Consider the following 16,732-nt stretch of genomic DNA (forward strand, 5'->3'; position numbering starts at 1 on the left):
TTTCTTTTTTAACACACCCTATACCCGTTTTTTCCCTCTCTCAGTAGTAACCCCCACACTCATTGTGCTTCAATGGAAGGGAAGAGATGGAATTTATACTGGGGTTGAGGTCTCTTACTGGTTACCGGGGTGGGGGGTTGCTTCCCCCCGTGATACTGCTGCAGCATTGGAACCCAGCAACCGCTTCACGGGTTCCGCAGCACCACGCCCCCCGCGTGATGGCAGGGGTCTGCCACCATTGTCCGGTCGCCACTTAACCACGCCCCCGGCTTGTTGATGGGGAGCTGCTGACCGGCTCTGTCACCACGCCCCCGGCGTGTTGACCACGTCCACATTTCAGCAAAACACCTCATGCACCAATATTCACCCAATACACCACCATGAGTTCCATAAGAAAAATAATTTCTGAAACTTTTGCGTCTACTTTTATATATTAAGAATAGATTCTTAGTTTAGCAATTTTCTTTTACAAGTTTTGCCTTACAACAAGTTCCTCTTTGAAAAACATGCATGTCATAACTAATTGTGTTTATTTGTGTGGGCAAGTTTTGAGCTTGAAGGACAAATTCCAAACCCTTATGCCATAACATAATTCTATTAAGAAAATAAAGGGTTAAATAATCCAAACGGTGTCAATGTGCGCTAGAATTGAACGATTAACCAGAAACTTTAGTTTGCTTAGAAATATATATCTAAAATGGAATCTATCATATCATTCATAATTACACTGTATTACTTTATTTTATGTCCTAATCAATGTTTTTTTTCTTTTCTCAAATGATTAGCATGTATACAGGTTCCAACTGTTTCTAACCAAATGAGGTGCGTCCCTTCTGCTTGGTTCCAATGCTGCACCTACAACTACAAGAAAGAACCAACCGAGTATTTTAGTCCCTCTAGGATACTTGGACAGGGAACCTTCGGCACAGTATTTCATGGTAAGCTTTGCCATGCATGTTACTTTAGCAGAACTTAAAGATGGATGAAAGACCGTGTGAAAATAAACACAAGCTTCAACAGTTCAAGAATGAAATCAAAGTCTTAAGTCAAATAAGCCATCAAAATCTTGTTTCGTTTTATGGCTACTGTTACCATGGTCTTGAACTCATGCTAATATTCCAAAACATTTCATGGCAGCCATAAAAGACATAAAGCACTCCACTACCTTTGCATACAGGATTGAATATAGCAATTGAGGCTGCAAGTGCATTGGCTTATCTTCACAATTCTGGCATTATTCGCCGTGATGTAAAATCTGCTAACATTCTTTTGGATTAAAACTTCTGCATTAAGGTCGCAGATTTTGGCCTTTTGCACACTCTTCTGTTGGTTGTTTCAACTTCTTCACAAGAGGTTACTATTTACTATTTAATGGCTATATGGACACTCTGTATTTCCAATATTACAGGGTTAGTGACAAAAGTGACATTTAAAATTTTTGGGGTGGTTTTTGTCTGAGATCTTAACATCCATGAAAGCTTTGGATCTGAATAGAGATCAGCATGAAGTTAAAACTTAGTCTTATCATGAGCAAAATCCAAAACCAAGAATTTTATGAGCTGGTGGATCCATGCCTTGGTTTTCAATCTGACAATGAGATAGGAGAAGCCATAACAGCTGTGGCAGGGTTGCCATTCAGTGCCTGCAATGTTCTAAGGAACTAAGGCCATCCATGAAGCAGGTGCTAGAGACCCTTCAGGGCATAAAGCACAGAACACGGCGATTTTACCAAATAAGATAGCATCAATTAGGCTTGGTTGATAACCGTCTCAAAACAGAAATACCAAAATATAAGGAGATAGAAATCTGCTTGGAGTATGAGAGAGTGTAGAGGTAGAAATAGAGTCATAACCTTTGAGTCTTGTCTCTCCCTTATGCCTTGTATGTTCTATCTAGAAACCCGTACCAAGCATAGGGTCCAAGTTAATATATTTTGCTTATTTGTTCTTCCTTCATTCCATGGTTACATGAATTCACCAATTAAGTGATGTACTGTGTAAACAATTCATGCATATCAACTCATAATTCATCTGCGTACCGGAATGTCGTAAGTATATTTTCCATATAAAATATTTTACATGTGGTGTACCACGAATCTGTTTCTGTACCAGAAGGCAATGCGTTCCATATAACTATGCTTCGTACTTATATGGCTTTCTAATGCTTCTTTTCTCCTTCATTGTTTCTTCCAAATTATATCAGCTGAACCAAATAGCGTGTCATTATCACTTGACAACTTGCAATAGCGTGTCTATGTGTTGACTGCTGACTTGCTTTACACTCGTCTTGGTCTTGCTTTGTCTTTTTATGGTGCTAAAAATCGCTTAAAAGTACTGTATCTTAGGATTAAGCAGTATTATTTTTGTTTTATTTATTTGCTCTTAATTCCTTTGGGAAGATCATTGTTGTTACCATTTTATTAAGCAACCTCAACGTTTCTAGAGGTATGTTCTGTTCTTAATACTTTCTTTTCACTACTTTCTTTGATGTTTTGTGGTTTGAAAAGTATGATATGTTTCCTTGTATCAGTGCTGCTATTTCATCTAACTAAACGGGAATTTTCTTTGGTCTTAAATTTATAATTTGTATGAATAACTTTTCATGGACCTTACAAAGAAGGAATTAACACAAAGATATATTGAAATATCCAATTACATTTTGCTTTTGGTTACATGACCCATTCAAAGTAGTTTCTTGTCCTGTTGTAATGTTATTGTGCATTTCCCTTGACTATGTGTTCTTTGACAGTTTTTTTATTTCCTATTTTAATTTCTGCACTACCAGGGATAATTTATCCATAGTTACTAATTCCTGAAAAATGTTAGAAGGTTAGAATTTGTTTTTGGATTTATTTATCAAAATGATCAAGAAATATATTTTCGCTCTTAATAAGAAGTAGGTAACTATTGTTTTCTATCTAGCAATTATTCACTCTTTTTCTGTAAAAATTCAAATGATTTTATTTATTTATTTATTTTTCTAATTATGTGACATTGTTATCCTTAAGCAGAACAAGTGGCCATACTTCACTTTGTACTGACCTTATGAGGTTGTGTAGTGATCTCTTTCAAAGCTGCTTCCCCGGAACTTCTTCTGGCACATCTCCAAATGATTCAATTCAGATAAAGTGGCCAATCTTATCCTACCGGGAACTTGCAAAAGTTACAAATAATTTTGACCAATGTAATATGCTTGGAAAGATAGGCTTGGAGAAAGTTTACCATGGTAAGAGAATAAGGAATAGTTGTTATATGCACCTACATGGTTTTACATTCTCAGTTCTCCATTGTTCACTATCAGATGAGATGTGAATACAATATAAGTTGAGTCTATATCTCATTGAATGGTTAATAGGGTACTAGTCATCTCAGTGTTTCACTCTCAATATGTAGCATACACATCACACGTACGAAAGAAACTCGACATGTCTTTGGATCCTGGTAGAGTTGTGTTAGGCCTCCAACAGCTTAGATAAAACTTTGTCGCATCCCAAAATATAGCCATGATGCAAGGCTGTCTTTGAATCCATGTAGGGTTGTGTTAGGCTGAAGACAACCAACATAAAACTTTGTCGCATCAATACTTAGTGAAGGTTTCCCTAAGCCTTAAGAAGGGGGTTGAGTCAAGAAATCAAAGGAAATATAATACTTTAAAATTGTTAGAGCAGTAAATCAATAATACAGGAGATTATTTTCGTTTTTGTCTTGCATCGAAATGACACTAACAAAGATGAGGGAAGAAGATGAGACAACCATATATCCTGGTTCAGTCTCCATAGGCAATGAGACCTACATCCAATCTTCACCACAAACTATGGTGAAATTTTCACTATAATCAAATATATTACAAACACCAATCAAAAAGTTCAAACCGGACTCTTAACACCTAAGCTCAACCTAGCTTAGAATTGTTAGTCACGATCCGGTAATAGGAGATTTTCCTCAATGAATGCTGATATGCCTGAAATATTGCTTGCTGCATTATTGGTCTTAGAAGATCTTTCCTTTTGTTGACCTGCAATACCTGAATAAGATATTGATGCACACAAGTAAATAAGAACTATATCAAAGGTTTGTCATCATCAAGGTTTAGTTATTCAATGAACTCAACACTTAGAAGCGGCACGATGACTTCTTTGATCTATGTAGTCAATCCAACTTAGTGGGAAAAGACACATATGAAAGAATATATGGTTTAGATTTACTTTCTTCTGGTGGTATACACTTGTAGACAAAAAGAATGGGCGTGAGGTTGCAATTGAAAGATATTCCAATAATGAGATGCACATATTCCAGCAGTTCCTCTATGAAGATTTGATCTCAAATATCTTACCTCATAAGAATCTGGTGTCATTTCATGGTTGTGCCTTTCATCATAAGGAGTTCCTGCTAGCACATGAATACCTCTCAAATGGCACTCTTGCTTCTTATCTTCAACTTGAAATGTCACAAAGCAGCACACTGCATTGGCTCACTAGATTAGACATTGCAATTGATGCTGCAAATGCATTGAGCTATCTTCATTATCATGGCATCGTCCATCGCAATGTAAAATCCCACAATATTCTGCTAGACAAGAACCTTTGTGCTAAACTTGGTGGCTTACATTTGTCAAGGAAACTTCCAGAAGGAGTTTCAATCGATGATACCTATGTTACAAGTGATTTAGTAGGGACACGTGGTTACATAGACCCAGAATATGTATCATATGGCAGGGTTGGTGCCACAGTTGATGTTTACAGCTTTGGAGTGGTTTTGTGTGAGCTTATATCATCAAACTCGCTAAGTATTGGAAAGGTTGCGAGGAAGAGAGTATTGCTACAATTTTAAGCAAAAAAATTGGAAGCCAAGATATGAACAAGGTGTTGGATCCAAGACTTGGCTTCCAATCAGACCATAAAATCAAGCAGATGATAACTGCTGTAGCAGAGCTTGCACTTGAGTGCATGAATTCTCCACAAGAACTAAGGCCAAACATGGAACAAGTGCTAGAGATCCTCAATGGTATAAGAAAAGAGAGATTTGAAGTAAACTCAGAAAAAGGTTTGAGATCATTTTCTTTGTCCCTTTTAATCCTTCATGGTTTTCACACAGTCGTTTTGGTGTTAGCATAATTAACAAAGGGTTAACTACTTCTTTATTATGAATCCATCTGTCTCAGCTTTTAAAATCTTCCACCATGCTGAACTTGAAGAAGCAACTAAACATTTTGACACTTGCCTTGGAAAGGGAGGGTTTGCCACTGTCTACTATGGTAAGATGCTAACAAATGACACCTTTTTTCTGCATATATTTAAAGAAAAAAAATTTGTACCAATGGGACCTTATTCTCTTAAAGATTGTCGTATAAAAATCCCCACTAGTTTCAAAACTCAATCTCTGTGATTGTTTCAAATTTTAGACAATAACCTTTGTGAGCTATGCTGTAATCAGTCAATAGAGGGATAGAGTTATGTTTGGCTAAAAGTGAAAAATGGAGTAAAATTTTCATAGATGAAGTTGATTTGTAAAGTTTTCTGTTTTAATGATGTGCATTTGTGATTAGGAAAACTTAAGGATGGGCGCGAAATTGCAGTAAAACATTTCCACAACGAGATAGAAAAGTCCATCAATCAATTCATGAAAGAAATAGAGATCTTAAGTCTCTTGCAGCATCAAAATTTGGTGTTACTTTATGGCGGCAGCTCTCGTCACAGGAAGAACCATCTTCTAGTGTATGAGTACATCTCCAACGGCACCCTTTCTAAATGTCTTCAAGGACCTTCCAGTGAAAAGTTATCATGGCTTACTAGATTGAACATTGCCATTGAAACTGCAACCACGTTAGTATATCTTCATGATTCAGGCATCATCCATCGCAATGTGAAAGGAAGCAACATTCTCTTGGATGAAAACTTGACTGTTAAGGTTGCAGATTTTGGACTCTCAAGGTCACTTCCAAGTTCTATTACACATGTTTCAACCATGCCAGTGGGAACTCACGCTTACATAGATCCGGATTACTATGAATCTGGAAGAGTCAGTGATAGAAGTGATGTCTACAGCTTTGGCGTGGTCTTGTTTGAGCTCATATCATTGAAACCACCTAGCTTGTTGGATGATGGAGAGAGTGTTACTCTAGCCAAGTTTGGAATCACTAAGATGTTAAACAATGCAATGGAGGAGCTCGTGGATCCAATTTTCAAGTTTGGTTCAGATAAAAAGTTGATGGGAAATGATAACAGCTGTGGCAGAGTTAGCATTTCAGTGTGTGCAGTGTCCTAAAGATCCTAGACCTTCTATGAAACAGGTGCTGGAGACCCTAGAAGGAATAAAGAAGGGAACATGGGGATTCAACCAAATAACATAGTCTTAATTTCAGATTTCATGAAGTTCTATTCAGTTACGTGATGGTTATAATTCACAATTTTCATGCATGTAGGAAGAAATAATCCATCAGATCTAGGGACAAACCAATCAGACTTACATGTCACTCAACAACAAACAGCAGAGCTTGGTGCTCTTAAAAAGATGAAGCAATTTCAATGGATGAAATTTCATCAGTGAAAGTCAAGGAAAGAAGATTCAACCATTAATGGATTTTAAATGTTTTAAGTCAAATGAGCCATCAAAATCTTGTCCATTTTTATGGCTACTGTATATTACATGGTCATGAGCGTATGCAAGTTCTTCAATACATTTCTAATGACACTCAATTTCAAATAGGACTTTTGTAGAAGAATGATCATTATATTAAAGAAGAGAATAACAATTAACGCAATAGAATGATGTAGTACTCTAACAGAATTCAAAGTAGTAGCACCACGATATGCCATAGCTTGTGTCTTCAAAATTATATATTGCAAATAGATATATAAATATATGCTACATCTCAATAAACTTTGAACGATAAATTTAACAGAAGAAATAGAATTATGCTTATAGGATGAGTTCAAACTGTCAAGAAATGGTGAATAAGAATCAGGTAACTGGAGATATAAATATGCAATAGCAGAGAATTGAGACTAAGTTATCTGGTTGAATCCCCATGTTCCCTTCTTTATACCCTCAAGGGTCTCCAGCACCTGTTTCATGGAAGGTCTAAGCTCTTTAGGACACTGAATGCACTGAAAGGCCAACTCTGCCACTGCTGTTACCATTTCCGTTACATCTTTATCTGAATCATAGCCAATATCTGGATCTACTAGCTCCTTCAATGTGTTATTTAACAGTTTGATTATTGCAAACTTTGCGAGGCCAACCGCCTCGCCGTGTGGGACATCCCTCCAAAATGCAGGTTTAGATGATATGAGCTCAAACAAGACCACTCCAAAGCTATATACATCACTTCTATAGGAAACCCTGCCTGTTTGGAAATATTCCGGATCCATATAGGCATTTGTCCCTGCTGGAGCTGTTGACACATGAGTAACATAATCTGGTTGGGACCGTGAGAGTCCGAAATCTGCAACTTTAACAGAAAAAATTTCATCCAAGAGGATATTACTTCCTTTTACATCACGGTGTATGATACCTGAATCATGAAGATATGCCAATGCAGTTGCAGTTTCTATGGCAATATTCAATCTAGTAAGCCATGGTAGCTTTTCAATTTTACCTCCATGAATATGTCTAGAGACAGTGCCATTGGGGACGTACTCATAGACTAGAAAGAGTTCGTTATGTTCACCAGAGCTGCGGCCGTAGAGTGAAACCAGGTTTCTATGGTGCAAGAGTCTTAAGATCTCGATTTCATTCATGAATTGCTTAAGAGAATTTTCCCGCATGTTGTGGAAACGTTTTATTGCAACTTCAAGTCCATCTTGAAGTTTTCCTAATATCAGTGGCAAGCCAAAAGAACAAATTATGCATACCTATTGTTCTTAAGTCTCATATGTTGTGTGAATTGTGATAAAAATATGAGAGTTCTTACAATTGTAAGTTGATAAGTAGTGAAATTGAATGTGGGTTGGTCAAAAATAACAACAGAAACTAAGCATAAGGTTGTAAGAATGTTGGCTTGTATGTTTGACATAGTAGAAACGGTGAGAATAAAAACAAAGTTAAAATAAACTTTCATAAAACCATATATATGTTTAAATTTATGCATTTAATCAATCATAAAATTTCCATCTCATATTTCATCCCCAACCAAACATCTCTACTATAAGTATAAAATTGTACAAGAATATGAAACATATGAGCACTATTTTATTCTTTAAATATATGCAGGAAGGATTTATAGTGTTAGCATGTTACCATAAAATACGCTGCCGAACCCTCCCTCTCCAAGGATCCTATCTCGACGAAATTGCATGGTAGCTTTTCTGAGATCAGCATAGTCAAAGATTCTGAAAGCTGGGAAAGATGAATGAAAGGAAAAAATAGTTAGGTGCATGTCTATTGCATACAAGTCACTTTTTATTCATGACTTTGTTCAACAATACATGTCGTTGATTAGATTAAGAATGTTTTAGACCATTATTCATTGATTATAGTACACTTTAATATGTGCACTAAACCAACATAATGGGTGGAATCCATTGAAGGGGAAAAGGGACAAAAGTCAAAAAGGTTGTGCACCTTCTATTGTTTTATATCTCTCTAGTCTCTTGCCATTGAGGATATCTAGCACCTGTTCCATATTTGGCCTTTGTTCTTGTGGAAATCCCACGCAATTAAGTGCAAGCTCTGCCATTGCAGTCATCACCTGCATGATCTTATGGTCTGATTGGAAGCCAGTTCTTGGATCCAATACCTTGTCCAAAGCTTGATTTTCAATATTTCTGCCTAAAAGGACAGCAATACTTTCTCGGTCACAACCTTCCCAATACTTAGCAAGCTTGGATGATATCAAATCGCACAACACTACTCCGAAGCTATAAACATCATTCTTGGTGCTGACTCTGCCATGAGACACATACTCTGGGTCAATGTAAACACAATTTTTTGCTATATCACTTGAAATTGAAACAATGCTGGTGGCATTGACAGAAACATCCTCTGGAAGTTTCCTTGATAAGTGCAAGCCAGCAACTTTAGCACACATGTTCTTATCTAGCAGAATATTGCTGGAGTTTATGTTATGGTGGATGATGCCATGCTTGTGAAGATAGCTCAATGCATTCGCAATATCGATGGCAATTTCCATTCGAGTAAGCAAAGGTAATGTGCATTTATTATGTTGGATTTCACATTCAAGATAAGCAGCAAGAGTGCCATTGGAGAGATATTCATGTGCTACCAGGAATTCCTCATGATGAAAGGCATAACCGCAAAATGTCACGAGATTCTTGTGATGCAGGATATTCGAAACCAAAATTTCATTGAGGAACTGCTGAAATATTTGCCTCTTGTCATTGGATGATACTCTTTCAATTACAATCTCACACCCATCTCTAAGTTTGCCTGCATGTACTTACTATCAGAAAAGAAAATCTACTCATAATGTTCATTTCATATATATATAGGGGTAGTCTCTTACCATAGTATAGATTCTTCAAGCCTATCTTTCCAAGACAATTACGTTTATTAAAATTATTTGTTGCTTGTGCAAGAATCAAGTAGGGGAAGATTTTCCCCTTTATCTGAATAACACCATTTGAAGAAGTGCTAGTGAAGCAGCACTGAAGAAGATCACACCTCAACCTCATCAGGTCATTACTGTATACATGCTCAAATTTAATTATTCTATTGATTTTTATGGAATTTCTATTTAAAATACCTAAAGCAATAATTTTTTAATTAAGCATACCTACAACACTGCTCAAATCAAGAAATGCTAAGTTATTTAAAATGAGCATGAGTAAATTGAAAAAGCAATGAGTTAATCACTGGATCATTAAGTAGAATCTATCACGCAATGAAAATTATTGATTTAAGGGTGAACAATCCTTGAAGGATTCAACTTTCTGTTCGCCAAAATAAATAATAAAAATAAAGATTATAGTTGAAGGCAGACACATACTTTCTGGAAAGTAAGAAGTTGCTGAATGAAATGGTGACTCCGATTTTCTACGGAAGAGAATTGTGGAGAGCAAGCAATTGTTAACCTAATCTTGAGATCGGTTCTAAGTGATATTCACTATTCAGTGCTTGACTTATTTGATTCAGTGCTGCCCTGTTTTGCAGAGAAAGAATTGCATATTCGTTTCACAAATAGTCATCGCTACACAATTTTAATTTTTCAACATCACTTTTAATTAATGTATCAAGATATTGAGTGGTTGTGAGTTCGTCGCTGCTGCTTCCTGGAGCACACCACTCAGAAATTTCTCATGCTTTGCATAAGAATTTATCAGCTTGCTGAAAAGTCACATATTCTAGACTCTAGAGTATTAGACCTCAAAACTCAACATATCCTAAAATAAAAAACTATAAAAGCAAAAAAGAAAATGTTTTTCCTTTCTGTTTCTTTTTTGTTTTCCCAAGAAATTTGAAAGAAGAGAAAAATACAGAGCACCTGAAAGGTTTAGACTTTAGAGTCATCACTAGTTTGCACATTTACATTGGAGTTCGTCCACAATTATTTCCAGCCAAAATCCATAAGACTGCAAAGCACAAAAGAAAAATCTTTTTGGAGTAATGCTAGGAAACTAATTATTTTTAACTAACTCTCACTCAATTTTTTTGAAATTATTTTATTTATCCTAAATTTTAGATTTTAAATTATAAACTCTTAATCTTAAATCTTAAATTATAAACCCAAATTCAAAAATTAGTTAATATTGACTAATTAAAAGTTAGTTTACTATATTTTTTTATCTGTTTATTAACCTTGAATAGTAAGAAGGAATATTGTCATTTTTTAATTAATAACATAACATTTCTATGATATGTTATTCCCAAATAAATATGAAAAATAAAATAATGAGAATTGAGGATAATTTAGATAAATTACATAAAAGGGGAATAACATTATCAGTTTTGGGAATGACAACATCACTTGTCTGTCTAATATTATAGAGACACACACATCTTCTAAATGAAAATGATAAAATCAAAAACCAACACTATGTTATTTGGTGAAATCCCCATATTCCCTTCTTTATACCCTGCAGAGTCTCTAGCACCTGCTTCATAGATGGCCTTAGTTCCTTAGGACATTGCAGGCACTGAAATGCCAACTCAGCCACAGCAGTTATAGATTCTCCAATCTCATTGTCTGGTTGAAAACCAAGGCATGGATCCACCAACTCGTGCAATGCTTCATTTTGGATTTTGTTCATGGCAAGGTGAGACAGTAATGGTACCTCATATGGATTCCATGTATCATCAACCGCTGGCAACGAAGATATAATCTCGGCTAAAACCACGCCAAAGCTATAAGTATCACTCTTGTCACAAACCCTGTGAAATTGAAAATAGTCAGGGTCTATATATCCATTTGTTCCTTGTGGAGCAGTTGAGGCATGAGAAGCAAAAGTAGCAGCCTCTTTTGAAGTTGAAACAACCAAAGGAAGCGTGCGCGAAAGGCCAAAATCGGCTACCTTAACACACAAGTTATCATCCAAAAGAATGTTGGAGGATTTTATGTCGCGGTGAATAATTCCTGAATTATGAAGATAAGCCAATGCACTTGCAGCCTCAATTGCTATGTTCAATCTGGTATGCCAGGGTACTAGAGTGCCTTGTTTCTTACGCTTTCCATGAAGATGATCGGCCAGAGTTCCATTGGAAACAAATTCAAATACTAGCATGAATTCATGGTCATGGCGGTGACAGTAGCCATAAAATGGGACAAGGTTTTGATGGCTCAATTTGCTTAAGACTTCTATTTCATTGACAAACTGTTGAACTTTCTTGTCATTGTTTTCGCGCAAGGATTTGACTGCAATCTGTCTCCCATCTTGAAGTTTACCTAAATCGCAAAGTTAATAAAAATAAAATAAAATAAATACAATCACCACCAAAGAGACAAGACAATCAGAATCTTTATTATTATTATTATTTGAAACCCTCTTACCATGATATACTATGCCAAAGCTTCCCTTTCCGAGTATCCCAGAGGAAGCAAAATGCTTGGTGGCTATTAAAAGTTCTTCATAGGAGAATGTATGAAATTGGAACCCAAAATCTGAAGAAAATTGTTGAGGGTGGTTTGAAATCTGTTGAGGTTGGTTCTTCCTTGTAGTGTAGCATTGAAACCAGCTAAACGGGACACACCTCATCAGGGGTAGAAAGAGTTATGCTGCAAGCAGTGCAAATGCATTTGAGGGGAAAAAAATGAAAGAGAAAAAAACATAGATCTCTAAACAAATAGAGATTCTAATTAATGGTTATATTGACATGAGCTTAAGTTTTGTTAAGTAAACAAAATTAAAGTCTATGAAATGATCAGATATCCTTCAAAGAATACATCTATAATTACTAAGCATGGAAATAGCTACTCCAAGATTAGCTGATATCTCACACTAATTAAGGATTTCAAGAATATATTCTCAAGCTATGTAAAATTTTTAATAGTAATCATGTATCTACAAAAACACTTCTACCACTAAGTAATCATTACAAGGGCTAAAAGAAAATATAAAAATAAGAATGTGAGTTCATATCTAAAACAAATCAAGTGCAGGACAGATTAATTAAGCTTTGCAAAACAAGAAACAGAACAAGGAAGAAAGGTACCGGATATGGATCATGCCAGAAGTAGGCAGCACATAGAAGATGGTAATTTAGGTAATACTAGTAGTCCTCTTGAGAGAACAAAAGAAGGAACTAGAAGGAAATGAGGTAACAATAATTTCACAAAAAAGTGACAGTTGATTTGCTGGTTTCCAAGAAATTAAAGAGGGACTACTGGACAAGATGAATGAAAATAAGACAATGACACGCGTTTTTATTATTTAGCTCCAAACTTTAATTTACTTAATTAATTGTAAATTTATGGTCAACATATACCTTGGCTCCCATATCATCATTGGATAGCAAAGTATGTCAATGAGAAAAGAAAAATCGGATTATTAATCTTTGCGTGGGCCACACTCTAATTTGAACCAATAACTAATATAAAAAAAATTAATTTTGATATACTGATAATGTAAAATATTTTACACTGATGCAATTATATCCGTTCTTTTAGATGACCATTTACACAATTAGTGAAAATAGTAATTACTTTTGATGATATGACATTACGTAATTGAATGCATGTGTAAAATTGTTTTACACTGACAATGCATCAAAATTAAATTTTATAAAATAACTCATTTATCAAAGATTTATGATATATAATTTAGGGTTTGGAAAAATAAGCTACGGTGCTGCATTGAGAATGACCTTAGGTAACGACATCGGTAATAGTGGCAGTAATGGCAACAACAATGGGTCTTAATTGACAACTCCGGTGTTTATGATACTATGATAGTACATATCACTTTATTAATCTTACCGAAATAAGTTCTTATTGTTTTTGTGCTAAACAGAGGTGTAGCAGAATTGTTCACACTTCATAAATCTTGAAGATAAATCTTTCATTTTCAGAACTAAATTGAATTGTCAAACAGTTTAGACATAGCCGTACTCACAATATTCTTATACTCCTCTATGAATCCCTACACAAAAATACAAAAACATAACATCAAAATTCAGAAATATTCATGAATAAAGTGGAAAGAGAATAATCATAACAACACATACATTTTATCCCTTGTAGGATTAAGCACGAGTTGCTTCCACGACAGACTTACTTGGTAAACCTCTTACGGTGATTGCTATTTGACAAGCTCGTCACCGAGCCACAGGCCTGATCCTTTTCATAGTCCTTGCTTCATTAAACGCTGCTTTACTTATAACAACTTCCTTTGCTTTTAAACTCAAAAGTGTTGCTACAATTTGCTCCTGCATGCTGAAAGTACTATCTTGATAATGCCTTCACAGTTCACAGGCTCGATAAGGCATGACTTCTAATATTCCAAGTGTTTTCTCATATGATGGTCCGCGAATCTGATAAATCACTCTTCGCGCTTTGTCGGCCAACATACAAATATTTCTTCCAATGTCTTGTCACTCTCCTGCCCTGCAGAATCAAATCACAATGGGTTATATATTTTCCAAATTACGACTTACTAGATTTACATTCAATACTTAATGGAATATTCAGTAACCTCCGAGCTGAAGATTACAATGTATCCATTGTTGTATGCTGCTATTTTTGCCCACCAATAAACTGTTTGTTAATAACTATGTTGCAAAGATACAGCTATTTTTGCTAAAATATCCTTACAGTACCGGTACACGTCAAATATGTACCAAGTACATTTGAATATGCACCGGACCAAAAAAAAAATTTGGCACTACGGCTAAGTCAGATTTGGGTATGTATTTATATCAAAATAGAAAAACTGCATTGTTTTAGGAGTTTTTTTTATTTTTCTAAACCGGACCTTTTGTTTTCAGGGTCATTTAACCTTTTTATCTTTTCTTTGATAGCTTAACCTTAACCCAAAAAATGACCATTAGTCTCACTTTCCAACTCCTGTGACAATGTAACCTCTAATCCTGGCATTGCCTTGCCAAAATGGAAGACCGATGACAGCAATCATGAGAGCACCAAAACGCGAGCCACATAATAGAGCACAATAGCACCCAGAATGACGTGAGAGAGGCAACGCCTTAGAGTCCAAGCAGGGCAACGACTATCAAAGTTAGTTTCCTTCCCCCTGGTTTGCATTTGTTCCATATTCAATGTCTCTTTCTTGCTTTTTTATAATATTCCCTTCCTCCGATGGAAATTTGGTTCTCTGGCTATTTTATTTCGCATTTGTTCCATCTTCAATATCTCTCTCTTTTTTATTTTGCTCTTTTCCTCTTGAATATTTGGTTCATTTCATCATTTGTGAAGCTTTCTGGTTATTTTATTATATATATATATTTGTTTTTTTTTTCAGGATTATATGTTTACTTTTTTCTTGAATTTTTTTTCATTTATTTCTTTTTGCGGAATTTTTTTTATTCTTATTCATTGTTTTGAAATTATTTATCAAATGTTTTTAGAAAGACCAGATTCTAACACTAATAGTGGTAGTGAAAGTGAGTGTAACTTAATAACTAACAAGTATGCTACTAGAAAATCTAAAACAATTGTCCTGCAAGATAAAAAATCTGAAAAAGGAAATGTAAGTTGGCGTTGCAATTATTAGTGGTTGTTTAAGGAATTTAATTCTAGAGTGAAGACTCATTTGCTAAAGGAAAAGGGATTTGGAATTGGTGTTTGCTCACAAAGTTCCTTGCTACTGAAAATCTAAAACAATGGTCCTGCAAGATAAAAAATCTGAAAAAGGAAATGTAAGTTCGCGTTGCAATTATTATAGTGGTTGTTTAAGGAATTTAATTCTAGAGTGAAGACTCATTTGCTAAAGGAAAAGGGATTTGGAATTGGTGTTTGCTCACAAAGTTCCTTGCTATTTCACAATTCAAATGCTCCCGAGCTTCATATTAAAAGCCTTCATCAAAGGTCTATCTACCACTCTTCTTTTCTTGCCCCTCAGGTTTTCTAGGTAGATTTTAACTTGTAGTTCTATGAACTTGAACAATTTTTGTCTTCTCAACTGATTGTTTCTCTATTTGCTTCATTTCTTCAAGATAGTCAGTATTGACTTATGAGTAAACATTAATTCCAAATCCTTTTTCTCTGAACAACTGAGCCTTTACTCTAGAATAAGATCCCTTGTAACAGCCACTATAATAATTGCAATGCCAAAGTACATTCCCTTTTCCAATTTTTTTACCTTGCAGTACAGTTACATAAACCCAAAGAGGACCATTATTTTCAGATTTTCTAGTAACATACTTGGCATTTATGAAGTTAGACTCACTACCACTATTAGATTGCGTTTACTTTCTGGGACTAGGACTGAGACTGAGACTAGGAGATTGGATTAAGTATTATGTTTGGTAATCAGAGAGTGGAACTAAAATTTCAGTTCTAGGACACAAAATTTCAGTTCCTAGGTAGCGTTTGGAAGAGATACAGAGACTAAAAGTCTGAGACTGAGAGACAGAGACTGAGAGACTGAGACTGAGAGACAAAAACTGAAATAAGTCTCAGTATTGTGTTTGGTGTAAAGTGAGAGACAGAGATTAAAATAAGAATGAAACTCTAATTTAATTTGCACAAAAGATAAAGTTCGAATTCATTAATTGAAATGAGAGTATTTTAGGTGTAAAATGTTATTAAAGTTTTAGTTTCTATCTCCAAATATTTCAGTCCTTTGTGTCCCCACTTTTTGGAAGTACTTAAATACTGAAATTTTGGGAATAGAGATTGAAATTTTAGTACCAGTCTCTGGGCCAACAAACATAATACTGAGTCCCAATCTCCCAGTCTTTGTCCCAGTACCTCAAAACAAAGCTACCTTAATACCTCCAAAAAAAAATGGGAACGCAGAGAACTGAAACTTTAATAACATTCCTTTCAAAAATACTCTCATTTATTTAACTTTTCAAATTTCAAATCTGTCCTTCAATCTCCATGTTTATCTTAAATTAAACATGATACTGAGACATAACTAAGTTCAGTATATTTTACACCAAACACAATACAGAGACTTAATTTAGTCTGTGTCTCACAGTCACAATCTCTCTTCCAAACGCAGCCTTAACGTTGGTTTGGACAAACTTCTACAAAAATATATTTTTTCAAGTGATTTTTTTTAAAAAAATCTTTTAGAAAAGTAAAAGTAATTTTATGTTTAAATATTTCATGAAAAATATTTTTTTATCTAACAATTATGTTTGGATGTGATAATATAAAA

General features: G+C 35.1%; 5 protein-coding genes and 1 long non-coding RNA gene across 21 annotated transcripts in view; 2 read left to right on the top strand and 4 right to left on the bottom strand.

The window, feature by feature from the left end:
• LOC107641188 (protein MAIN-LIKE 2-like) overlaps window positions 1–63 on the bottom strand; it is a 1,482-nt gene extending 1,419 nt beyond the window's left edge. Inside the window, exon 1 of the mRNA XM_016344693.1 lies at window positions 25–63. Coding sequence (XP_016200179.1) covers window positions 25–63 — 39 coding nt within the window. The remainder of the gene's footprint in view (window positions 1–24) is intronic.
• Window positions 3,229–4,422, bottom strand: LOC110262567. The gene is made up of 2 exons (XR_002347352.1): window positions 4,333–4,422; window positions 3,229–4,023 (listed from the first exon to the last, which is right to left on the bottom strand). It is a non-coding gene; the product is annotated as an uncharacterized LOC110262567 (long non-coding RNA).
• On the top strand, window positions 4,443–4,829 carry LOC107641189 (probable serine/threonine-protein kinase PBL19). Its single transcript, XM_021123993.1, has one exon. The coding sequence runs from the start codon at window positions 4,443–4,445 to the stop codon at window positions 4,827–4,829; it is 387 nt and encodes a 128-aa protein (XP_020979652.1).
• LOC110262566 (LEAF RUST 10 DISEASE-RESISTANCE LOCUS RECEPTOR-LIKE PROTEIN KINASE-like 1.4) lies at window positions 4,832–6,748 on the top strand. Its single transcript, XM_021102864.1, has 3 exons — window positions 4,832–5,042; window positions 5,161–5,253; window positions 5,545–6,748. The coding sequence occupies exons 1-3, from the start codon at window positions 4,853–4,855 to the stop codon at window positions 6,261–6,263; spliced, it is 1,002 nt and encodes a 333-aa protein (XP_020958523.1). The 5' UTR covers window positions 4,832–4,852; the 3' UTR covers window positions 6,264–6,748.
• On the bottom strand, window positions 6,824–10,487 carry LOC107641190 (LEAF RUST 10 DISEASE-RESISTANCE LOCUS RECEPTOR-LIKE PROTEIN KINASE-like 1.1). Of its 3 annotated transcripts, none has more exons than XM_021102862.1 (6): window positions 9,946–10,487; window positions 9,463–9,641; window positions 8,562–9,386; window positions 8,238–8,336; window positions 7,597–7,812; window positions 6,824–7,449 (listed from the first exon to the last, which is right to left on the bottom strand). In XM_021102862.1, exons 2-6 carry the CDS (start codon window positions 9,629–9,631, stop codon window positions 7,004–7,006), a joined length of 1,755 nt encoding a protein of 584 aa, XP_020958521.1. In that variant the 5' UTR covers window positions 9,632–9,641; window positions 9,946–10,487; the 3' UTR covers window positions 6,824–7,003. The 3 variants fall into 3 exon arrangements, with proteins under 3 accessions (XP_020958521.1, XP_020958522.1, XP_020958520.1); XM_021102863.1 differs by having other exon boundaries at window positions 6,824–7,443; window positions 9,946–10,486; XM_021102861.1 differs by having other exon boundaries at window positions 6,824–7,812; window positions 9,946–10,486.
• The window catches only part of LOC107644269 (LEAF RUST 10 DISEASE-RESISTANCE LOCUS RECEPTOR-LIKE PROTEIN KINASE-like 1.1), a 9,545-nt gene continuing 3,658 nt past the window's right edge, over window positions 10,846–16,732 (bottom strand). For 4 of the 14 annotated variants that reach the window (XM_021102866.1, XM_021102868.1, XM_021102867.1 and 1 more), the window contains 4 exons: window positions 13,617–13,995; window positions 13,505–13,531; window positions 11,944–12,168; window positions 10,850–11,838 (listed from right to left, as the gene is read on the bottom strand). Coding sequence is in view for 2 of the 14 variants with exons in the window: in XM_021102872.1 (XP_020958531.1) it covers window positions 10,991–11,838; window positions 11,944–12,148 (1,053 nt within the window). In the remaining 12 variants the exon portion in view is untranslated. The other 10 variants (XM_021102871.1, XM_021102870.1, XM_021102869.1 and 7 more) reach the window with 8 other exon arrangements.

This window comes from Arachis ipaensis, chromosome B05, assembly GCF_000816755.2.
Source record: "Arachis ipaensis cultivar K30076 chromosome B05, Araip1.1, whole genome shotgun sequence".
Lineage (NCBI taxonomy): Eukaryota > Viridiplantae > Streptophyta > Magnoliopsida > Fabales > Fabaceae > Arachis > Arachis ipaensis.